Raw genomic sequence first — 26,123 nt, 5'->3', positions numbered from 1 at the left:
TCGAGTAGATCAACAGTCATGTCAAATTACGTTTTTAGCAATCCTTTAAAGTTATTTATTTTTCTGCAGGAAGTAGCACACAAAAATTGTTCTTTAGAATGCAATTAATATGTTTACTTAGAGATAGTTGAGTAAATCAAAACGATTCTATCAAGCTAGATATTTCCTACTGTTGATATCGTGAATATAAATACAAAAATTGTCCTTTATTAAAAAGCTTGCCATTACGTCATCAAGCAGTGGTGCCATTTCTCAAGGTTAGTCCCTATCACGTTTACCAAGGATAAAGACAGTGGTCTTTAGACAAACACGATGCGTCTAGCAGAAGCAAGAAAGTATGAAAATACTTTGATTACATCCATATTTTCATACCTATTAGGATTTTGGATTATAAAGTTTACATGGAGTGTAATGTTGAGAATAGGTTTGTGCGTTGTGCGACATTGTGTCCTACTGAAAGTAATCTCTATCTGTGTAAGGAAGGTTAGCTTAATACCACGTTTAGGTCTGTCGGCCATGTGCTGCTTCCTACAAAGAGGTAAGTGCGTCTCCACGTGTTTTTATACATAAACAGAGTAGCGAAACAAAACAATCAAATATCAAAGGTTGTTTATGTTTTAATCAATCAAAATTTATACTTAATACGCATATGGTTAAATTATTTGCCTTCTATTAATATAAATGGTTGATGAATCCTGTATTTAAAATTTTGTAACGTTCACCTTTTTCCTGAATGATGACTGCAACTTTCATACAACCGTTCCAAAGGTTAGTGGCCTTTCATCGGTGGGCATCCATCAGCGCAGTCCCTGACAACCTCACTTAGGATTCGAATGTAGTGAAACTTGGTTTAGTTTTCTCCACTTATAACGCGGAAGCGATATAAACATATTAGGTCAGTAATTTTTATTTCAGTTTATTTTTTTTTTCGTAAAAACCACTAAGCAGTTACCCACTGTAATGTAGGATGATTTAATTAATTGGAAATTACATTTACATTGATGATCAATTAAAGATTTTGTTACAAAGAATACACTGGAATTAATAAAACAAACTGTTGCCCAAAATCGAAATGTTACATAAAAATGAAGAAAAAAACCGAGGAGTTTAATAATCGATCAAAGAATGTTCCACAAATTATGGGGCCAATTAAATTTGAACTTTGAAATCTTCAATAAACAATTCATTTATTTCTCTTTCCAATTCCGATATCGTTAGCAATATCTACATCTGGGAGTGAAACATATAATTAGGCAGCTGAGTGGTCAGATCTTGTCTTTATCAAAAGCTCTCTGGAATTCGTTGATTAGCGAAGAAGTTCAATGAAGAGTTTGTTGGTCATCGTTGTAGCTCTGTGGATAAAGCAACTTTTCGTGGCTTCCAAATACAACTTCTTCGCGCAGGAAGATTTCTACGTGACCTGTAATTAATTTTTGGGGCAGTTTTGTGTCATGAATATTTCTTCATTCCCCTAATGGTTGAAACTTTAAATATCTGCAAATCCAGATATAGTATTGTGTGTGGTAGAACCGGTCTCTGATTTTTGATATACCTGAGGAATTCTTTCGTTGATTTTTCCAGAATTGTAAGGCAAACTTAACCTTCGAAAGAAATGCAATCTCAGGGGCGTCCTTTACAAAAACAGATAAAATGCTGAAGATCGCAGGGCGCCTCGGTTGTCGCGACAAGTAGAATTGCTGGCTGCTAGACCAGTTCCTTACCACTAATTATGCATTTTTCGATAAAGAATTTAATTTTTTGTTATCAACGCTATTTACAGTTTTTTTAGATTTAATAATTAAATACGAAAACCCAACACTTATTATGTAATGCTAATAACGTTATCTCGTTGGCTTTATCTCCAAATAGTTGAGACAAGGTCAATAATAAATACACTGTAACTAAGAATAATGAGAAATATTTAGGATGAATTCAAGATCTTACTAGTAGTGCCGTACCATAAGCTGAATTCATAATCAGCACACGGAGGCTTACCTCCTACTAACAAATATCTGTGGGTTATGAAACCAAATCCAATCCTCAACCTTGCTATAACTATCTCTTCTCTTTAACTTGGTTGAAAACAGGAATTCCATATAGGCAAGTTAGACTTTACGCTGCACACTTTATTACATGTCTGGTTTCCAAAATTTAGCCTATACTTGTCTACTCCTTTCTCTGAAAGCTGATCTTTGACCTGTAAAAGGAGAAACTGAAAACTATTTCTTCTTCATTAGGGCTTTTTGCAGCTCGATCACAGGGTTCTGTTTCTTTCAAGAGCCTTTAATAGCCCACAAGCAGTCAGTATACATACTGGGACAGGGAAATTTTGGTGTCTTTCGATGCCGACCAAAGCTAATCTGATTGCATATAAAGCAGCAGTCAGTATACTAGAGATGATCAGAACAGTTTTCGAAACCTGAAAGGTTGGAAAGACGCTGTTGCATCTACTAAATGCTTAGTATTAAATCCATCGGTATATACCTGGTATCTATTATTATTTTCAGCACTATGAGAGTATCTATTGTAAGGTGAGCTTAAGATTATTATCTTATGTCCATGGAGGGCTCAGATGTTATACGTTTCACAGACATGCAGCTGTTATCAATTCCGCGTTCAACGAGGAGCTTTCGCAGTCTAATACCGGCTGATTCTCATTCGGTTTGGGGTATTATCTAATGCTCCACTTTGAATGGGTGTTTCCTGTAGCTCGTGTTTCTTATGCTCCGAATTTTCGAAGCATAAGATCCAAGAAGTAGTTTCTTTCGAATTTGAAGTAGAGGTTCCATTACTGCCGCATATAAATTATATACTGGAAATATTTGAAAAACTCCTAACACAATTCGAAATGCTTTATAATGGGTGGCATCCAATTTACAAAGCACACTTTGCCTGGCTGAAACAGAGTGGGGCACTGTAATCTAGTCGTGACCTAACATGAGATAGATGCAGCAGTGCATGTTTGACTGCACTCAGTGCATGGATGAAATAGACCTAGGCATATTTAATTTTTATAGATAAGATGTTCAGAGCTTTGATATATGTATTGTCTTTAATATTTAGCTTTAAACCCGAACCAGACTTAGGAAAGGAAAATTAACTGTTGGAAGTGGGACATTATTCAAGTATATGGTTGGATCCATTTACATAGTTTACAATTTACAGAAATGGATGATAGTCGACTTCTGGCTGATGTCCGAAATCAATTGCAGTTCATCCAAGTCTCAATTTTACTGACCGCCAATTGTTGTTGTCAGAGACAACTGCAATTGGCGGTCAGTAAAATTGAACAGGAAAAATTCTTAATGTAAACAAGTTCTCTATAAATATGGGGATTTCACTTCTAAAGCCAGATTCATAAAGATCTCGAAAGATTCTACCTCGCCATGGGTCAAGAACTTTTCAATATCAAGGTTTACCTTATATGCTTTTTTTCTAATGAAAACATCGCTAATCTTGGTTTCTACCTCAGCATATAATATCCAAAACGGATCAGTTTCTCTTAAAATCACATTGCCATGGTGACACCTGTTTCTCCAATGGTCAAATTAGTTTTTGGCACACTAGTCGCTCCAATATTTTATTTATAGAGCTTGTTAATGACATGGGAAGATAGTTCTTTTGAAGGACAACTGCATGTCTCCAAACAGACGGTTAGGTGGCTGAAAGAAAAAGTTTTGATTGATTGTGTAAGTATAACAGTGTGTTCAGGCTACTAGCAGCAAGAAGATTTCGCACTCTAATTTCGACTGGCCAACTGTCATTCGGTTTGTGGTTGTATTTAATACAACATTTTGAATGGGTCGTTACTATGGCTCTTAAGCTCCGAATTTTCCAAGCATAAGAACCAAGAAGTAGTGTCAAGAGCACCTCCAAGAGGTAGAAAGACGTTTCACAATTGTATAATAATCTAATCTCCATCCTGACCTGAAGAAGTGTTTATAACTGCATCTAAAGTCTGGGCACGTTCACCATCTTGAAATGGTCTGTTTTATGACGAGTCTTTTCCTAATTGTAAAATTCAGTTTCAACCCTTCCCCTTTCCTCTTGAAATGTTGTAGAACACGAAAAAATGGCAGATGTATTAAAAGGCTTCTGATAGTGTTAGCAATTTCATTTTTTATTTTAAAAATATCTTGATTTATACCACCCTCTTCAGACATTCTGAAGAGGGTGGTATAAATCATGGAGGAATCAAATTTGACTCTTATTGATATGTTCTATGATTGTGGAACCAGTAGGTACCATAATTTAAGGTACAGTTGATTCCATGGAAATTTCCTTTTTGTCCTGGATGAGAACTTATCCCCGCCATGCGGAAGCAGGAATAATGTCATCATTAGAATAAACACATAAATGAGAAGTTAATTATCCTTCGAGTCTCTCTCTCTCTCTCTCTCTCAAGAAAGAGAAACTTAATGGAGCTTGGAGAAACGAAGCAGATAACGCACTGAAAAATCACCGTTACTAGATTCACTTGGCACCGGGAGCCAGTAATGACTCCAAAGTCAACTGCATATGAAATATATATATTTTAAGGACAATGACACTAAATTAGTTCATTTCCCAGTTTAAGCAGCTACTGAATGTTAACTAAACACTTAAGTGGAATATGTTGAGCTACGGTCCACACTGCAGAACCCATGCCACCTCTGTCTGCATCCTTACTCATATCCTTCTCCTACAGCAACTCTAATATTTGAATAACCAATCATATGCATGTAATGTGCTGTTATTTTTCTAATAATTTTTAGAACAATTTAAATTGTTTTCATTAATTTTATCCAGGAATTATTTAAATGAAATACACGAAAGTCCATCTGCAGTGCCAATGTGAAGGATAACATATTCTCAAAGTCTATTAGTCATACGTTTATGGATAATTTGAGCGAATTCAAAGGTCGATACAAGTTGAATTAGCTCTTCAGTCAATCAGCACTCCCAAAAAATTGTTTATCCTTGAATGGTGCAATGCGATTTTGCATTTAACTGCAAATGCCAATTTCTGTACTCTTTCCTATAATACAAATACTTCTGTCAGTCGCTCTTCTGGTGTTCCCTCCTCCCCATAACTCATGAGTTGCAGGAGAGGCATGCAATCTAGAATTGTCTGTCCTCTTAAAATTCTGAAGAGGGTGGTAATGAGTTGCTGAATACTTTAATCTTCCATCGCCGAAACAACTATTAACAATGCCGGATGTCTTAAGTGATTCTACTGCTGAGATAATTAACTCGATAAGTATCATCACATTTGCTTCATTAAACCGTCGGCTATATTATGAAATTATAGGAAGTTTCATTTCTAAATCATTTGGCGGCACAGTATAAGGCCCTGTGTGAGTGCCCCAAAATTCCATGACTGAATTGCATCAGGAAATTCTCATTAAATTACGAGATGCAATGTGAATGTTTTCTATGTATGAATTAAAAACGATATCCTATGCGAACCCTTATGCTTTTGCTCAAGTTCTACAGTGGGTGTTATATTTTAAGCACATTGATTTCTTTATAACTTTTATGGCCAGCTTTTAATCAAAGTTGGCGAGCACGGTACCTAGCTTTCCAATGTCGAGCGATCGCAGTGCGATTGTCCTTCCCGGGGAAGTGTCTCGCATGTTAACACTGAAAGGACAGGATTCATGGGGTACCTGGTTCCTAGGCAACACGACGCTGCCACCCCTCTCGCTAGTGGAGGAACCCAACCGTTTGGCAGGTATATAGGTACGCTACATTCACGTAGACGGTAATTCGATGTCAGTATGGATAAACGTCGTGAGTTAATCGACTTCGAAATAGGGATGATAGTGGGTGCCGACGCATGGGTCACTATCGCAGAGGTGGTGGACATGTAAGGGTGGCACCTAGAACGTTTGTTCAACTCCGCCTCGTATCTCTGTGAAGAACGGTATCACTGCAAACGGGCCAGATATGTGTGTGACGTAGGTTTGTGTGTGTGTTCTGTTCTGGCCTCTTGGCTACCCAGAAGCATCAGTCACCTGGATAGATGATTTTGGGTACTCGTCCACACCACGGAAGGTGGGCCAGTCCCAGCAAAACACGTACTGTCTCAAGAGAGAGACTCTTGAAGGTGGGCCAGATTCCTCTAGGACCATTCCAGAGGGAGGAGGAAAAAGAAAGAGCGAAAAAAAAAAAAACCTCCGTTAGGAAAAAAAAAAAAAAAAAAATATATATATATATATATATATATATATATATATATATATATATATATATATATATATATATATATATATAAATAATAATAATGAAATAAATTGGTTGCATTAGGGTGGCAACTCAAGGCAGAGCGCATGAAAAAAAAAAAAAAAAATGGTGGTACAGAAATTGCACTATCCGGTATTTCAGGAATAACATCTCATCGTGGACAGCGCTGTGGGCGGAGAAAGGTGGTGGATGAACGTGGTCGTCGACGTCTGTCTCGCATTGTTTCAGCCAGCCGGAGAGCCACAGTGGCACAAATCACTGCCGACTTCAACGGGGGAGGTACCAGAAACATCTCCATCAAGACAGGCAAGCAATCATTAGCCGCAATAGGTTATGGGAGCCGCCGACCCACCAGAGTCCCATTGCTCACCACTACACAGGACTCTAAGCCTCAACTGGGCGAAAGAACATCGGCACGAACTTTGAATGATTGGAGACGCATCTCCTGGTCCGATGAGTCCCCTTTTCAGTTAATTCGAGCGGACGGGAGGTTACGTATCTGGCAGAAACCGCACGAAGCTATGCACCCGTCATGTCAACAAGGAACTGTTCAGGCAGGTGGACGGTCGGTAATGGTCTGGTCTGTGGACGGTTGGTAATGGCCAGTTGAACACACGTTGGGAACTCTGGTACGTCTAAACGACGGTGACTTGCCATCCTGAGTACTGGAAATGTGGCTTTCCCACTGAAAACTGAAGTGATGTGGTCGCAACCGTGTTTTTATAAGAATGAATAATTTGCGGCTTTATAAGGTGGTAGACCGATTTCCAAAGGATTGGAATTTGCATGCCAGGATGCCTATTATATCAAATATGCACCTTCTGCGACACTTCACAATAAAACATTCACGAAAAACATTTTGATCTGTTAATTTTATTGAGCAGTGTAGCACAGACTTCTGTAAATTGACCTCAACTATCACTAATACAACTTAAATTCTTTTGGTCAGGGATTACGAAATGAGGAGAATATTCAGATTTTATACTCAATATTGATTAATTGCTGACATCATTCTTTATCTTTAAGGGGATACAGAAAAAAATATATTTGAGAATTACCAACTAAGGCCCTCCCATCCTTAAAAAACATGTTTTTCGAGTCCTTATTGTTTGAATTATGCTGAAAACACCATTTCATTCAAGAATAAATCAATTTTATATCACAATTAAGATTTAAGTGAAAATTAGAATATTAATTTTCCAATTCCCTCATATTTGGTCTTGCATTGTTAAGAAGTATTAGAACATTGCTATATCTTACTCGTATTACCGCATTTTAACTACACCACTTGCTTTCCAAATACACAAAGAGGAAACACTTGGGATATCCGTACAAGCAGCAGGTTTAAAAATATATTAATACACTAGCAGTTCTTTGATTAAAGTATAGAATTCCAGCCATATTGGAAAGTGGCTAGGAGAACTTGCAATTTCTATTATATCTACACCTCCAATGCTCTTTGACTTGAAATTTTCTGAAGTTAGGAAAATTGCCGAACCGTGAGAAATGCGTGTCCTCGTACAATTCACAGTAAGCACCCTAAAATGTCTGGGAGCAGTGGAAACACTCCACTGTCACTTTAGCTGACAATGTACAACCATGCCCATGCGATGGCAACACAAGAAGTCGGATAGCCTTTTGTGACTCTTATAAAACTGATTTATGTCCATCCACTAAAAATCACTTTCGTTGGTCCATTCTGATATTGATTTCAGTACCGGGGAGTTGTGAAGTTCGCGCGTAGTGTAGCGAGAGACACGTGGAACACTGCCAAGTTTCTCTTAAGATAAATGGTGCGCAATAACCTTGTTTAGGGTCACGCCATGACAACGGTACCACAGCAGAAGTGAATGCAGGTCAGATGTGTCTTTAGATTGCAGATTTGCTAAATCGCTTGTGCAAGCCGGATTTGTCCCTGCAGAGATAATTGACTTTAATCTGTTTGTTGATTCATAAACAGTTAACGTCCTTTCTGACATGTACGCGCGTGTAACTATTTATACATACTTGTAATCGAAATGAAAAATTGGGTCTTCCGATATTAAACTATTTGTTATCGCCATAAAACGGCTTATTCCTTTTCACGAACAAAGTTTCAAAAACCTATTCGAAAGGTAAATTATGAACCAGTTTAATAACTAAAGTTTTAGTTCCATCCTCGTCAAGGTTGTACTTGTAGATTTTAGGATTTTTCGGTGCACTACCCAATTCCTTTAATATATATATAATGCATATCCGTCATTTCCATTCATGACTATAGCATAAAAATCTTAGTTTTCTGCTCCCGGAACCATTTTCAAACGATCCGTACCTTGTGATGTGCCACATCATCCTGGAGGTAACTGTTACCAGATGGATAAGCCAAGACACTTCCACTATCAGCCTGCAGTGTTGACACCTGGCTCAATGAATCCATTGATTTCTGCTGCTCTCGTTATACTTGATTCCTGTAGTTAGCACGGAACAACCGCAGATCCCATGTTTGTATTGCACAACTGAAGTGACAACTGGAATGCCGTGGAGGATTAATACAGTGAATATAATCAATATCTTACCCACATTGGGTGGAAAATGGCCCAAGATTGAATCCCATCGATGACGATAGGAATTTCCAATGACTTTGTTTCGACAATGTAGCTGAGTTAGTCGGTCTCAAGGCAAGATTGTATTTTTTTAGCGCAAACACGGGTTTTTCGTTCGGTAGACCGGCAAATCTGTTGTAGAATACACGCAATTACTGACGCTTCATAACCTCAGTTTGGCACTTACAACACACACAACTGAAAACGGGGTATCTCGGAGCAGGAAACCTTTTTCCACTCTTCAAATGTACAGTGTAGCTTCAGATGTCCTATGCCCAAAGGACATCTACTTTCCTTTAATCGATCGTGTTCCGTCCACTGAGAACGTTGCTTTACATAGCCTGGTACGGGCACATTTTACTATTTCTGAGGAAGCAGTCGATTCCTTTGATGAGACAGGTGGCCTGTCTCATCTAAGCAAAACTAGTCACTCAGTATACATATGTACACTTCACTACCAATCTATTAGAGAATCCAGCATTCTGATGTCTGCAGTACTACCATCATATGCGCACCAAATCAGCAGTAACCTTTAAAAAAAAAAGCTGCAGTGTCTTTGTATAGTCATTGAAAGCGTTCCATCGAAAAGATAGATATCAGCAACCTTACCAGAGGAATGACCATACATGCTCGTACAATAGGGCATTGTTATGAAAGCAGTGTAGCTGGATCTATGTATGGACTTGTTCATCTCGCTGCTATACTGAAGACAATGTCTTCATTCTAGCAGCGAGATGAACAAGTCCGACTGGAATAAGATACCTTGTAGCGAAGACACAAGCCAGGTATTCAAAAATTAAATGGCAATGTTGCAAGCAATCACTCAAATTGTGCAACTTCAACCACAACTATGGAAAATTGATCTACAATGGGTTGTATGACAATCCACAAGATTCTCGTGTGCGAAGAAAACAAACGAATCCGTTCAGAGTATCACGAAGGTCGAAGGTACACTAGAAGCATGATGTGGTTGTTCATACTGCGTAGCAATGATGGTCATATGAGAGTGTGGAGGTACCTACCCAAAATACTACCCTCCACGTTGACTACTGGTATTCTTGTGTGGTAAGTTTTAGTGGTACGAAACGTGTCCTCATTATTCTGGAGGATGTATCTGTACATACTTGATGACCTGGTTCCTTCTATAATACTGACGGACCAATACGACGTCAGCCTCTTCAAAAACAATACCACAGCCATCAGGGCACGAAGTGTGCTGTAATTGTCCGAAAGAGCACTCCAATAATATGCGGCATTTGCCGTGAGTCGCACAATCGCTGGAAATGAATTCCATCTAGAATGGAATTCAATTCCAATTCACTGTGGTATCATCGGGAAAGATATATATGAGAAGGTTCGGTAACCAACGAAACTCCTGGTAAAACTCAAATTTGAACATAAAAAACATCACAAATAAAAAAGGGTACACAAGAAAACTGAAGAGGGGCAGTACCAGAATTTTCTAAATGGGAAGCGACAACAGTTAAAGGGGAGTTCCGGGGAACCATAAACGTAAATCATCATGCAGCAGGGAAAAAAATCCACATTATTTTAATCATAAGGAGAGGACGTAATATTTTAATATATTTTAAGATTGCAATATTTACGATCGTAGTGTGAAAGGCACCCACCGATGAAAAGCCAACTAGATTTGAAACAGTGCCGTCTGGGTGTTAGCGTCCACTGACAATAAGTGACAATAGTCTTTTTTTTTTTTTTTTTGATTTGGTAGTTGTTGGCGCATCGGCTTCTGTGGCCATATTGCACCTCCCAAGGTTTTTGCAGTACTTTAATCAAAGCCCGAGGCGGGAATCGAACCCGCGACCTTTGGGTTGCCGGGCAGGTACTTTACCCACTCGGCTGGCCCGGTCGGCTGACAATAGTCTTCTCTATTAGTGAAGCGTTACTTATTCGAGGTAGTGCAATACATGGTAACTCGTTGTCAAGGATGAGCACAATTTTCTACATTCAGTTAAGCAAGAAAATTAAAAATTATCTTTAAAAGGAATATATACAGTACCGATATAAGAAAAGTACAGAAAAATAAAAATGTTACCAAAATCGAGACAACTTTACCCGTTAATTTTAAAATCGGGGGGGGGGGATTCATAACACGTAAGGCTTTAAAACAGCAGCAGGCTGCATCTATCCACCGGGTTGGGCAGCCCTGGGGTAGTATGACCGTGAGGATAAATGGTTTTAGTGCATTTCTGTTGTTTAGTATGACCACATCCGTGTGTAGAAGGTGGATTTGGTCATGGTGGCATAATTAAAGAAAAAACTGATCGAAATGTTATAGAAGGTGGACACTGATAGATACAAAAGACAAATCTTATCCACAAAAACAAATTTCTACAGATTTATTGATTGCAATCCAATAACCGAAAGAGGTCCGGGAGCTCTATATTCTATTTGTAATTCAATATGGAAAAGGACAAAAGGTAGCCAAGGGTTTGATATAAGAAGGAAGGGAGAAAACAAATCCGAAAATCTCGAAATGATTCGCTTGAATCCATGACAATAACAGCAGTCAACAGCTTAGTTTAAACAAGTACTCATTCACACTGTTGCTGACAACCTTTTAACACGAGTTCTTGGGATTAGACTCAACGAGTGGCTCCAATCCTTCCCATCCTCAACAAGAGAACACGTAAGATTTTATAAATAGCTTTACTTGAAGTTTCCACTTGGCTGTGGTGAAAGGAAAAGAAAATACGGTCTAAGCTTCAGATGGAAGAAAAAAGCAAAATAGATTTCAGGTATTTTTATACACACCGCGACATTTCCTTTCAACCCATCTAATAGCTGCCAGCTTGTAATCCATGGCTCATCTTTTTTCAGTACGATTTCTAATGGTAGTAAGCGTTAGGTATTAGGAGATAGCCGGTAGCTACTGACTTCTCTCGAATACAAAGTTACCAGGAAAGCGACTAAAGAAAGTTGTGTACACAGAGCAGCATAGACCTCTGGTGTAGTGAAAGCTCTTTTCAATTCGCCCTGAAAACTGAATGGGCGTTTCATTTAGATAAATTCTTATTCATTTATTTATAAAAAACTTAAGTTATCTTTGATATTTATTGCTTTCTTATGTTCGATATGTTTCGAAAAATAACTCTTTCCCCCAATTTTCAATACCACGAATATCTTTTTAGAAATTGAAGTAATGATGGTGAAAAGAAAAAAAAAAAAAAATGGTAGGAGAATAAGAAGAGCTGTAAACAGATAATTATGGAAGTACAAGGCTTCATTTATAAACTGCAAGATTTTGAATACTACACACTCAATTTATGATTAATACACTAATAAATAAATAAAAATCTTTATTGTTCTATAATGGTAAATTAACGCTGAAGCACAAAAGCATCCGAAAAACAAAAAAAAAAAAAAACATTTATAAAACTATTTGAGCGAGTCAAAAGGACATTTTATTTCTCCATTTGTTAAATATTCCATATTTCCTCTGTATCTTCAGGCTATTGCTGCTGCCAAACCAGTTTTAGATGATATAAAGACTAATATAATAAATTTGATAAATTCCCTACCTTTCATGTAATAACTGAACACACTCTCGCACGAATTTATTATTTAGCCTATTACAGTATTTTTTTCCTGCACATTGGTGATTTACACCATTAAAAAAATACATCTGGTTTCCGCCATACTTGGACATGATTTAAAAATAAAGCATGCTACATTATTTATGCGTAAATCAAAATATTAAATATCGGAGAAGCAGTCTGTTAAAAAAAAATCTAACTTATAAAATGAACACCACAACCTTGACGAAAATGTACCTATGAAGTAAACCACGTGTGTAACTAGATATGGAAAAGTATTAAAAATAACTAGCCCCCTTGCGGTATAAATTTAGTGTCAATTTTTGAAAAAATAAATCTGAAATCTTAACTCCCTCTAGTGACACTAAATATTTAATCGTGTTATAATGTTATAAAGTTTCTGAGTTTGTTATTCAACAAACTCAGAAACTATCGGGATCATTAAAAGATAATTTTGGATCTATTTTAAAATTACAGTTATAAAATAAGTTTTTAAATAAATTTTCTTGCCCCGATCAATAATCATATACCACTGCCTAGGTTTGAAATAACTGAAAATTTAAAAAAAGTGGAATACCAATTGGAATATTTTTATTGACATGATTATTAATCACCGAAAAAAAAAGTTTCAGAACGTTTCAATCAGTAGCGTAGCTACCGTGTAGGCAGGCAAGGCAATTGCCTCCTGGCGCGGGCCCTTTAGAGGCCCGGCGTCTTTGGCTGTCTCCTCTTTTTTGCAATTTTCATTAATTAATTAGGGGCCCGAACATGTTCTTTGCCTCAGGGCCCAAAAAAGGGTAGCTACGCTACTGGTTTCAATCCTATTTATTAATTTCTTGTAAAAGTTCAAGGTTCGCTGGTTTCTAAAACGTAAGGTGCACACCTAATTTGAATTAGATATTTTCTACATACATCGTAAATAAGCAATGAATAGATCATTGCAATTGAATAGATCATTAAAAGAAATGGGTCTGATTTCATTTACAGCATAGGTTGCATCTCTGATTCCACAGGGATGTAGCCTAACAAGCAATTGTGCCTTATAAAAAAAATAGCCAAGAAATCGAGATTATGTTGTCTGGAATGCCACGAGACTAGTCAGTCTCAACCATACTAGTTATTTTGTCACTCTGGGAGTAAATGGCTCGAAAATTGGCTCAATGTTGCCTTCAGATCTAGGGAAACAACCTTTAAAAAGACAAATACTTCGAATGGATTTTCTCAAAAAAGGAAGAAGTCTCTATTCAAAAAAGGAAGAAGATAAGTTAAAACACCTTCTCAACTCTGTTCGGACTTTATTGTTGCCACAGAAACGTTTCTGTTGCCTCTCTACTATATAGAGATATCAGACACTTGCACAGTGGCTTTTTTTACAAACTAACAGATAGTATGTGTTCCTCTTCGCATACCATATCACAGGATCGTTCCTGCTGAAATAGTGTAGATCGGTTCACCTGAACCCACCTTGAGTGGTGCAGACAGCACGTTGGGGTGCTGTCTGCACCAATGAACGGGTTGAAGGCCATTGGCAGTGAGCACTGTTTACGAAGTAGTCAAGGGTTTTCCGAGAAGTTTCGAGACATACTCCCACATTCGGGAAACGAAAGATATAGCAATTCCCGGCAATTCATTGAAAATAAGTACGGTTATAAGGCTTCTCTCTCTACGACGGGCACAGTGAGCGAAATCGCGTTCTTCCACACCGGGTAGAAACAATCCTGTGTTCGAATCCCATCTCAACAAGAGTAAATTATGTGTTTTTTTTTTTTTTATTTCCAAAATACTCTTCCCCGAAGCCAACTAACTCTGTTTGGGAGAAGAGCTAGATGACTGCCCCACTCCCGATTCATCCAACAAGACAAGCAAACCGGCCATGGAACACATTTAATTTATTGACATAAGATATTAACCTCATGCCAGCGGTGTATTCAGAGGGGGGAAGGGCAGAGGGGGCATATTCTTCATTAACCAAAAATTCGAAATTAAAGAAAGGTTCTATGTGTTGTATTGCCAAATGTTCGGAAATGTATTATTGTCATTTTTTTTTTTGTCATTAATATGTGTTGTTATTCACATGCTTTCCTGATATTCATTCTTATTTAGACATAATTTTATGTACATTCTCATGATACATAACTTTGCCACCAGGGTGCAGCCAACACATGGGCAGGTGCAGCCTGGTTCCCATCCCTAGCACTGGGCCTAGGTCAACTATTATCCTGTACCGGTGTAATTACCACGAAAAAACCACTCAAAAACGTGGTCGCCATCTCCCCCCCCCCTCTTACGATGAGACCTGGATACGATGCTGCCTTGTGCCAAGAGTTGCATTGGCACAAATCCAAAACAAACCACCTTAACCTAATCGGGGTGGATATTGTGTTGGTTATGGGCTGGCATCTCTTCGGATGGATGTTCCAATAAGTGTATTCAGGGGGATACATTGACTGAACTGAGGTATGGAGACGACATTCTGCATCTCTGTGTGAGATCTTATACAGGTCCAATAGTTGGGAATTTCACCTTACAGTATGATAATTATGTTCAACCAAAACGTGACAAACTGGTTGACGGCTAAATACAATTAACACGATTATCCTTATGGCCTAGCCGTGTGTGTTCTTCTGACTTCTTTTTCCATGGAGCTTGTTTAAAGTATTTTAAAGTGTTTTTAGAGACATTTGCCACCCTTTAACCATCTCAATTTCTTCAGAAACTTCGAAGAGCTGCGTGAATTATTAGCGACATCGACTCGACTGCATCGCTGTGAGTGCAGTATAAAGTCGAGCGAACATAAATCTCTCTAACTAGCAATAGACGTTTCGTCCACCAACATGTCATGCCGTCCTTAATGATTTGTGCACATTGCATTCGTTTTGATTTTACGAGTACCATTAATTGTCACATCCTCTTTACCTGTCTATATTTTTCATTAATGATCGTCTACATGCAAAGTTAAGGTGAATTCCACAGGTTTCACGATATGCTGTTACTTATTTGAAGAAACCAGTAATTGATGAGCTGAGCTTTTACTCTGAATTATCTAAAGAGTTTTGGAAGTGAAGTGGCTGAACTTCGAAATTGATTGGCTAGTTATCACCTGAATATCACTTTATGACGTTCAAAGGAGACGAGAAAGCCTGTTCTGGTTCCTAAACAAAACAGGAACGAAGGGTGTTTATTCATTTTATATATGAGTAATTACTGGTGGAGAGCTGTAACCAGGATGAAAGGAGACCAATCATAGTACAGAGGCAACTAGAGTTCTTTATGGCCACTAAAATGCTGTCTACCCATTATGAAGACGGTTCCAGGACGGCAATAGTGTTTCAAAACTCTGCAGCATCGAATCTTTCTCCGAAAGTTAGGTTTCAGAGAAACATTCTCAAAAAAAAAAAAAAAAGAATACCCTTGAAAGACCCCGTGGGTATATGTTTGGGCGTTTTCCTGCTGAAAAATTCCGTCAAGCACCGCAATGAAGGGGAGTGCGACGGGTTGAAAAATCTCATCTACATAGTAGCGAGCAGTCAGATTGCCTTTGACCAACGACTATCAAAGCTAATCGCTCTACACACCATAGCACCAGCAAGACGTGTAGTATATGGCATTCAACAACGGTTCTAGTATCATTGTTTCATCATGTCGTTGCCACTGTCTGCGGCGATTATCGGGCCCCAAGCAGTAGCCGATTCATCGCTGAAGACCACTTGACGTCATTCTGTGTCCCAGGTGGCCCTTACGCGGCACCATTCCAGACGCTGTTGACGATGGGCGGCGGTCAGATGTAATCAATGCAATGGCTGATATGCACGGCGACACCTTTCTGCCAGTCAGCGTGCAGTGGTTCGACGGTTATCAGGTGACAGACAGCTGATGTCACAACTCATTGTATGGTAGCATGCGTCGCTATAGGTGCGGTGTAAACCTGCCGACGGGAAAGACGATCCAACCGTTCTGTAGCCCTCCATCATGCTCTACTACCTCTTTGACGAGCAAGCGTACCTTCCCACATCCACTTTTGCCAATATCTGTTCACTGGTATTGTCACGGCCCACACGTTTCGTTACACAACGAAGCAACCATCTAGCTTCTCAAATAATTCGCCCTCTGTCAATGTCTCTGAGTTGCTGATATCGTTGTCGAACATGAAGTCCCTGCATTCTCTACAATCTCCTTGTGCTGTGAAGTCAGTTCCTGCGAGACAGAATCCTGTTAACTGTGTCATACACGCTTTGCTTTGAACTCCACGATCTCTAAGTTCGTTTTTATATCCACAAAGCTTCCACCCGATTGGTCCCGTATTTTAATCATTTTTATATCTCGGCGAAACTCATCCGCCTGCTGATTTACATGCCAATCATTCCTTCTAGGTGCTGCAATTTCAAGTGTATGTCATACGAGCCATTTAATTTTCGCGATATAAACGCCATCCTTCTGTGAATCATTAATAAAATATTGGGATGCTACCCAAGCCATTAGATTAATGTATTAATCATGGAGCTCCCGGCAACGGATCTTCACTTCTTCGTGACTTCCGTACTTCATTCCCTTTATTTTTTTATGCTAACAGGTAGAGTAACATCCTAAGACCAATAGTTGCTTTATCTGTGCTCAGGACCCTTTTTCTCATTACGATTTGTTGGCTTCCACACCATAATATGAAGTACTAACACACAAAAGTAAAATATTCTGAATTAAAACGAGTATTTGTTATTCAGATGAAAATCATATATTTAATTTAAAATGTTTATTTATTATTTAATGCCCTATATTCCTGTAAATGGGGGAAGAGTGCACCTCAGAATAAAGTGCAGCTTTTTTTTTTTTTTTTGTAAAAACAAACTTATCGGGAATTTCTCCTTCGACAGAATAATCTTAAGTACATCAAGATATACGAAAATGATTTCGTCATCGTTCACTTCTTCTCTCAAGGGGACCGATCGATAACTAAGATATTCTGTAGCTGCTTAGCAGATAAGAACATCAGTAGGATGTTTACTGTACGGTTGGGGAATGATCGCTGTAACTGTTACGCCCACTCCAAACCACGTGAGCTAAAGAACAGCAGAACTGGGTTTATTTTCGACACAATTCCCGTTAGTAAAAGAAAGTACATCCGTTGTTTAACGTACGAGCTGAAAAGGTGATCGAAATAATTACCATCCTCTAAATTGCGATACGCTGACTTTTGCAGGACGACCTTCGAGACACCAAGCAGTTGCCTATTTCCACTTCTCTTTGTACCACCCTTTCCTTATACAAAGGTTGATAAACGCAATAGATGAGACATCCGATAAGAGACTGCGTGGCTCGTAAATATTTCGTCATACAGGTGCGTGTTTCTTAAGATAAACGAAAAACCAGTTTTTAAAACCGATAATAAATATGCGCCTTAGGCGATGCACCTGAAATCTTAAACGTTTCTCTCCCCTTTATTATTTTTTACAGAGCGAGTTTTGGACAAATCTTAAAGAAGTTTCCTTGAAACCGGCTACTGACATTTGCTAAATTGCGTATTAAAATAAGTCAAAATGACATTGAACAAATCACTGCTTATAATAATTTTGAACTAAACTCCTATGTGGTAATCCTTCCCTGTTTCTATGTGTGCTGTAAATGGTTCCAATATACACCACCGTAAAAAAATATTACACAACCTACCTAATAGGATAAAGGGGCTGAATATGAGACCTCTTTTTTCCAAACTCTATAATATTAAAACAAAGAAATTTTACACATGCAATAGCTTATGATTCAATAAATTAATGAAAATATTAAAAATTCTGCATTACTTCGAAATCCAAAGGTGGTGCACTTTCACCAAGCTGCCAGCGCCCATGGTGACATACAGTATATGGAGGTACATGATTAGCATGTCAATCTGATCGGTGCAGTGGAACGTTTAGTAATCTGTCTGTAACCGCCTTGAATTGGAATTTGAAAGTATTATAAAGGCGGGCGTAAATATTAGATGGCAAACAAAGCGGTAAGCGAATGACCTCTTAAATAATGCCTTTAACACGTGTTAGTCGACATTATTTATGTACATCATCACTGTCCTAACACCTACTTGTACTTGCGCTTCCTGAGCAATAAGCTCATCCGCGCTTTATTCCTCTATCCTATCGATTTTAATCTTTTATCATATCCTCCGTATGATAAATCAAACATTGAGGATATGTTACCACCCCTGCCTTGAAGAGGCGGATATCAACTATCTAGAGCTCAATTAAACTCTAATATATCTCTCAACTCTTTGGGCACTTCCAAAATCCAATTACTTCCTTCCTTACTTGAAGAAATAGACCTCACAATTGCTTCCTTTTTAACCCTTTCCAAACTATATCCATGATCTAACAAATTTCTATCCCAAAGTTCTTGCATAAACTGCTCCTTCTGTACATCCTTATTCACATCATATACTATTATCTTTAAACCAGGTTTCTTTGGAACTTCAACTTAAAGACCAGACTCTTCTAACCTCTTATTATTCTGTAATTCACATAGATCACTCATAGAATCAACTTCAACCAATATTCCTCTATCTCTAATCTTTCTTGTTCTCTTTACTTTAACTTTCTTCATTAAAGGTCTTATATCCTCATTCACAACTGCTTCAACTTGTTCACTCGTAGTATATTTATCTGTATTCGCTTTAATGAAGGCCACTATAGTTTCACCTCCCTTTTTAACTTCCTTCACTTTTTCTCTTCCCTTCTCTAATACAGAAGCATAACTTTCAAATTGTTGTTCTTGATCCTGAATTAACTGTCTAGAGTCTTTTACTCTAAATACCATTACTCGATTTTCCACAAACAATCTAATTGTTCTATCTTCCAACGTATCCCACGTTGAAAGAATCTTGTTGTTATTTGTTTTTTTTAGGAGCATTAGCAACTAAGGCCATATTACTCCGGGGATATGCGGTGGTCATTCCCTGACCTTTCCGCATCCTCCGTATTTGGTGGTCAAGGGCTCGAACCCCGGTCTAATCAAGAAGCGTGTGCAGTTGCTCCTGCCCACCTGGCTACGGAGGCACCAAGAGTCTTGTTCATGGCAGCTCTAGTTACTTTATTTGCATCACAAAATAGAAATTTTTGGAGCCTAGTCCGTACTTTTCTTATTTCCAAAAACTCCTCCCAAATATCTTTTCCTATACCCATATGTTCACTATCTCCATTATCTATCTCTTCATCTTCTACTCTTACCCTTTTCTGTGCCCTTCTTTCCTTATTCTCTTCTCCACCTTCCCCCTTTTCTTCACTTTCTATTCTCTCTAAACTACCAACTGCCGTCTTTAACTGTTCTTCAAACCTCATCTCCTCCAACTCTTCGTCATCCGTCGCCAGCAGATCCTCCTCAAATGAGGACTCCTCACCCCTTCTATGAGCCATAATAACTCAAACAATAAGATTTTAATACTAAGCAATCAAACTTAGCAATCTAAATATTTATTTAGCTGGATTCGCTCCAGGACCGGAAATGCTCCTGTCCCAAAAACCAAACACTGAATACCAAATTCCTAAGCACTCGAGTGCGTATATAGTAATTATTACTAGACCAAACCTACAAAAATAATACAGTAAAACACACACTTATAGTGTCCACTTATCCTTATAATTCTCACTGTCTAAATCTAGTTCTGACTCCACTTCGTCGGCCAGGACTTGCCTGGCCGCCCACCCCAGGCCAGGTGGAGGCGGGAGTCTTAGAAATTGTATCTGACTGCTTCTTTGTAATGTAATTTTCTGCACGAAAAACAGTAAAAATATACAATAGTCCTTGCATATCTCTCACTTATAGCACTTTATAGGTCACAAGAATCACAATCCAATATACGCTTGCCCTGGGACATTATTTATGTAACCCTAGATAACTACAGCTGTTCCCCAGAGTGTCATACCGGCCAATACCCCAGTAGGCATTGGTAATCATCAGTTACAATAGCTGTCCGCCTGTGGTCAGTGTTAACGGCAAGGCTTTATGTTGAAACCATTTTAAGATCAGTGTTTATGTCCTTTATTTCACTTCATTCCAAACTATTTTCCAGCAGGGCAATGCCTCCCAGATACCATTCTCATATTTCAATAATGCTTAAGTGATGTGGACATGCTTCTTTGGCCCGTGTATTTACCATAGCTCTCATGGGTAGCACAGTTAGAATCGCCGTCCTCCCAACACCGGGTGGAAAAGACCTGAGTTCGAATCCCGTCGATGACACGAGGAATTTTTATGGGTCTTAGGCGAAGGTAGCATGGTTATTTGTCACGGAATTTTTCGTGCAGCAAACAATCACTCATCACAGAACACACGCAATTTACAGACATATTATATATGGGCGGGCAATATGGTCTAAGTTGCCGATGCGCCTAAAACCAACCAAATTTTATCATATCTGTGACCAAACAAATTTGGATACGGCAGTTAGTTAAATGACCTCCTTCTCTCAATTACTACCACAGCTTCCGAACTTACAGCATAAACTGCTCAATGTTCACTAAAATATGCACTTGATTTTCATATGCAAATATTGTTGAATTGATACAAACTTTATTTTTTCTTCTCTACATTGAGATCTGTCACTCCACTTTAAGCTTGCACACATTCAGAGCATTCCCTCCTATCAAGTGGGACAGTTCCAGTGACGAGCAATATGTGGCCCTTAGATGATCATGATTACCCGATATGTACAATGCTGCCTTTTTTCCATATCGTTTTATGATTCTATGATCTGGTCATGAACTCCAAACCCACTTTGTTAAATTCCAAAAAAAAACAGTTACTTGTAAATGGAGAAAACCACGTGGATGCAGGTCCAGTAACTGGGAAGCAAGTACAACAAATCAAACTGGCTAAGGGGGAGTCCAGATTTCCTCCTGCTTCATAATATGACTGTTGTAGTTCATGTTAATCACCAAATATGGTATTTGAACAATCAATGTATCCTATTTGAAGAACTGAACGTAACTGTGCTTATCAATATATGCCAGTTTTTTTTTATGGTAAGAGTTTGCTGTATTTTACATAAATAATTGATTGCTGGATGTTTCAGTATATTATGCAAATAACTGACGTTGATTTTGATAGACAGATTTTAAATTTATAAAAATTTATCAATTTAATTTTGTCTGATAAATGGTAATTCATAACTCTGGGATACAAAGAGTATAGAAAGAGAGACAAAGAAAACGTGATGAATGTTTGGATGTCTAGCGCTAGAATGTCACATTAGACAAAGTATGACCTAACAAGTAGACCTGAGAGCTCTCTAACCAAGCTTAGGGAATGAGTGGGAGGCAAGGATAATCAGTGGGCAGTCCAAGGTATGGAGGATAGCAGAGAATTGCGGAAATACGAAATGAGTTTGGTGGGTGAGCAAATAGACTTGTTATCAGAACAATGCATGGAATTGTGATGGAGTACAGCTAGAAAATTGTAGCTCGAAGCGGGCGTCAGTCGCATTGCAGGAAGAATAATTAGAATGGAGTGGAACCAGGTCGAACTACTAATTTGTTGACTACCTGCTTTGGGGAAGAGGTGCGTACATTAAGAGAAGCCATTTTAATTGAATTTTTGGGAGGACCAGCCATAAAAGACACTGTCCATGGAGAGTAGACTTGTTAATGAGCATTTATACGATTTAAAATGTTCCACAAAATAGGATAGCTCAGTTGATAATCTCGAGGGCCTCTTTTTTTATAGTCATTCTAAAGAGACTAAAATTCAGTGGTTTAAGGGTTGAAATTACAGTTAAGGAGTCTCTCCAGGCACGGCCAATTATGATGTTGATGTACACTGGGTGATAACTGGACAATCTATGAATCTTTATTTGTATTTTGAACCTTTTTATTAACAGCATTGTCAAACATTTCGAACTCTTTTTATCAGCTCGTTCAAGTTGAATAAAAGTCCAACCAATACTCAATGTGCTCTGTCAAGCCAACATTGATATCAGCCAGAGCTCATGAGTAGCGGATAGGCATAATCAAATTATTAATGATTTCGATAATATCAAATCATTGGGTTATTGAAAATTATTCCACAATGTCCATCGATACTCATGAGGAATATTCCAGAAACTGCCTTCCGTTGTTGCTTCAATGATCTCACTCCTCATGCCACAATTAACTGCTTTTAAGTTTCTTTCAGTGACTATACAGACATTTTTAAGAAAAACACATCTGCAGAGATTTATAATTTTTGAACTGGGGCAACTAAGGTCATCAGGCTTCAGTGTATTACGTGTGTAAAATGCAATTTTGGATCATGAACAATTTTCATCCAATGCTGAACATCTGAAAATTTAAGCTTTATTAAAAAAATAATCGCTAATATTAATTTTCAGTGCTGTCACGTACAAAGTCCAGAGATGCAGATTTGGAACCAAAGAAGACTCCAGAAATATCAACATTGACCAAACAGGTACTTGTAATCTTTCTCTTTATAGAAAGTCAGCAAAACTAATTTATATATCTCTTAAATAGCGATATCTGTTTGATTCTTTTCAAATAACCACCTTTCTTTTCATTTCAATTGATATTTATTTAAATTCAAATTGCAGACGTTGTAAAGACTTTGAGGGTGGTCGTAACTTGAGCATCGAATTTAACCATTAAAGAAATATTGATACGCAATTATATTTAACACCTGTTTCTTCTATCCCAGTCTCGCACCAACTTGTAAAAAAATAAGTACTCAATTCCCAAGGGCGCTTACATGTATAATTTTCTTTTCAAAACACAGACATCTTATGTCAATAAAGAAAATTTAATTAATCTCTCTCTCTGTCTATTTTAGGCATCATAAGTGTTAATTAAATGCACAATAGTTCCAGTCTACCAATTACTGGGTTGGATGTCCTAGAAGTGCAATAGTCATTGAAGAAGGTGACAGAACGGACAGACGAATGTTGTTAGATGTGACAGGAGCACGTTTTGTATTCTGGTTGTTCTTCATTTCTTGTTTTTTATTCATTCTTTCACGCGATAAGTCTGCAGCTACTCAAGACGGATCTCTGCAAAGAGCACTTAAGAATAAGCAGTTTTATACGTACTTGTAAAAGAAATAAAGGGGAAAATGATAAAAAACAAATTGAATAAGGGGGGAAAAGAATACGTGTGTGTGAGAGAGACAGAGAGAGAGAGACTGTAGGGAAATCACCACTTTTTGCATCGCCCCTTAATCTGAAGTCAGCAGATGTAGCAGCGCATGCGCTTAGTCTTAGCTTTTTCTGTTTTTTTACACATAAAAAAGGTACAGCCAGTAAGGATGACCAACGTATGAGGTCACCCACGATAACATTAACAATTACTAAAAATAACGTTAGTTTAAATAAAAATATGAAATAAAATTTCATAAAAATACAAAAACAATGATCTTAAAAACGTCAGGATATTTTTAATCTTGTTATAAGAATTCCTTAACTGGAATGAATGGGTATGAATATTTCTAATCTAATAAAGATAAAAGTATAAACTAAAAATAAAATAAAACTAAATAAAAAAAACTAAAATTATAATTAAAAATATAATTATTATAATAATTAAATAAAAAAATAGAAATTAAATTATAATTAAAAACTAAAATTATAAATAAAACTATATTTACTACGATTAATTCTATATTTTATGTAAAAATATTTCCCGTTCGTAGTATGAAAGGGTAAAATATGAAGAAATTCGCTATTTAAGCCCGTTCGTAATTTTATTTTAGTCAGCAAACAATTAAAATAAGAAAACAGTAATAATGCATGATTTATATATTTAGTAAACTGATAACAAAAAACGATCTCTTCAATCAGCGCATGGGGGAAAATTTAATTATCCAGTGAGTTAGCTACAATATGGGAGTTCTCAAATTGTGGGTTATGTCCCCCCCCCCGGGGTTGCGTTCAACTTGGTGAAAATTGTTTTTGTTTCAGGTTTTATATTTGATTGTTTTTAGGTGCGTTCGCATATATGCAAACAGTGCTTATTATCATACTCAGATAATCATACAATATTCTATTTGATCATTACTTTTCCTTTTTGATGTATAAAACACCAATCAGACAGCGATCATCTGTAATAATATTTTTATACTCTGTTTAGAAACCACGAAAAGGAATGATAATTTTAATAACCAAAACGATGGCCGAAAGTCGACTCTTTGAGTTCGTTTTTCGATGTACCGACTACTTTCTTCGTGTTTTGGAGAACTTCTTAGGCCTATTCGACGAACTTCAAGTAAGTTCCTTTTATGAATAAAAAATATATTTCTGTATATATATTGTATTCTATCACACACTCAGCACTATTGAAATATGACTGCTCAGCTAATAACGTGTCCCTTCCATCCCCTAATCAGATGCGGATAACTGCATGTAAACACATTGTGACCAAACACGTGGGCTGGCCACGCTAACGAAAATGTGACAGTTGTATTTCAATGGTCACTGAACATTAGATAATAAGGTTATTATATACCTTGTGGTATACAACTTCATTTGCATACACTAAGTGGTCAGTTTATTAGATGAGTCCAATTATCCAAGGGATTGACCGCTTCATCAAAGACAGTGCCACGTGTCCGTACCAGGCTATATAAAGCACATATACCTAAGTGTACTTTGTTGGCTTCGGTCACCGAATCCCAAACCAATCGAGCATCTGTGTATTGAGATGGAACAAGCTGTCCGTGGCAAGGATCCACAGCTTGCATCAACTGGTGGATGCAATCGAGTCTGCATGGGCCAGAACCCCTGTGGATCACTTTCGGCATCTCTTGGAATCCATTCTCCAATGATCTGAGCCAGTTTAATGGGCAAAAGAAGTTCTCTATTAGGTCGATATACCTAAAAAACTGTCCACTCAGTGTATATGCAACTTGCATAAATTGTGCTGTAAAGAAAACATTAAAGTTGGCAGCGAAATGAAGTGTAACCAAACAGTCACCGCTATCTTATGTTTACCAGAATTTACTTTAATAAATGCTAACAAATTCCTTCTGAGAAATAAACACGGTCTTTTCCTTGATTTTTATTTATTTTTCAGAGTTATGTCCGCTGGATCAGAAGATATTTCAAACGATTACGTCGAAGTATTTTGAAAGAAGTCGGTGATGTGCCAAAAAGAGATGCAGAAGTTAATAAAGATTCCGAGGAACCTTTCAGTGAACACGTGAGCAGCAACATTTGATAACCTTTCCGCGTGATGCTATGTATGTGCGTGAGACAGAGCGAGAAAGAGCTAAGTTTCCATCCGTTTCTATGGTGACCAGGTTAGAATCAAATTGGATCATAGGCAAGGATCACGCACGATGTTCACGCAGTCATACAATCCAAAAGGCATAAATTAAATTATTAGAACGTAAATAGAATGATGATGACTGTTAAAGTCGTTTGTGTACGCCTTTAAACGAAAGCGATTGCTCACACATCAATTAATTCTAATTCCTTTCGCTAATTCAATTGGTAAGTTGAATCCTCCACTACTTTTGACCGTAAACGCCAGAATATGAGCGCAGGGGCCACGACAATTCTTTCAGATTCTCTTAACGATCTGGCAAAATGAAAAACCAAAAAAAAAAAAAATCCTTATGCAAGAGTTAATTATTTATTCATCGGCTAATTAAAGATAATGTAAACTTACCTTTATCATGATACTGATATGTTCCATCTTATTGACTGAATGTCAACTTTCATATTAGAGATGGAGCACAATATAAGCAGGCAGCGTTAGAAAACGTTTCCAGCGGTTAATAGGGGAAACAAATCGTTTGA

General features: G+C 37.8%; 1 protein-coding gene across 1 annotated transcript in view; it reads left to right on the top strand.

Annotated features, from left to right (window-relative positions):
• Nucleotides 1–312: 312 nt before the first annotated feature.
• LOC150086777 (uncharacterized) overlaps nt 313–26,123 on the top strand; it is a 29,927-nt gene continuing 4,116 nt past the window's right edge. Inside the window, exons 1-4 of the mRNA XM_090372261.1 lie at nt 313–538; nt 22,710–22,786; nt 24,454–24,588; nt 25,396–25,521. Of these exons, the coding sequence (XP_090228387.1) occupies nt 313–538; nt 22,710–22,786; nt 24,454–24,588; nt 25,396–25,521 (564 nt within the window). The remainder of the gene's footprint in view (nt 539–22,709; nt 22,787–24,453; nt 24,589–25,395; nt 25,522–26,123) is intronic.

The sequence above is a fragment of the Mastigoproctus giganteus genome, chromosome 4 (assembly GCF_048544385.1).
Source record: "Mastigoproctus giganteus isolate SK-2022 chromosome 4, ASM4854438v1, whole genome shotgun sequence".
In the NCBI taxonomy this organism is placed as follows: Eukaryota; Metazoa; Arthropoda; class Arachnida; order Uropygi; family Thelyphonidae; genus Mastigoproctus; species Mastigoproctus giganteus.
This window is presented reverse-complemented; position numbering and strand designations above follow the sequence as displayed.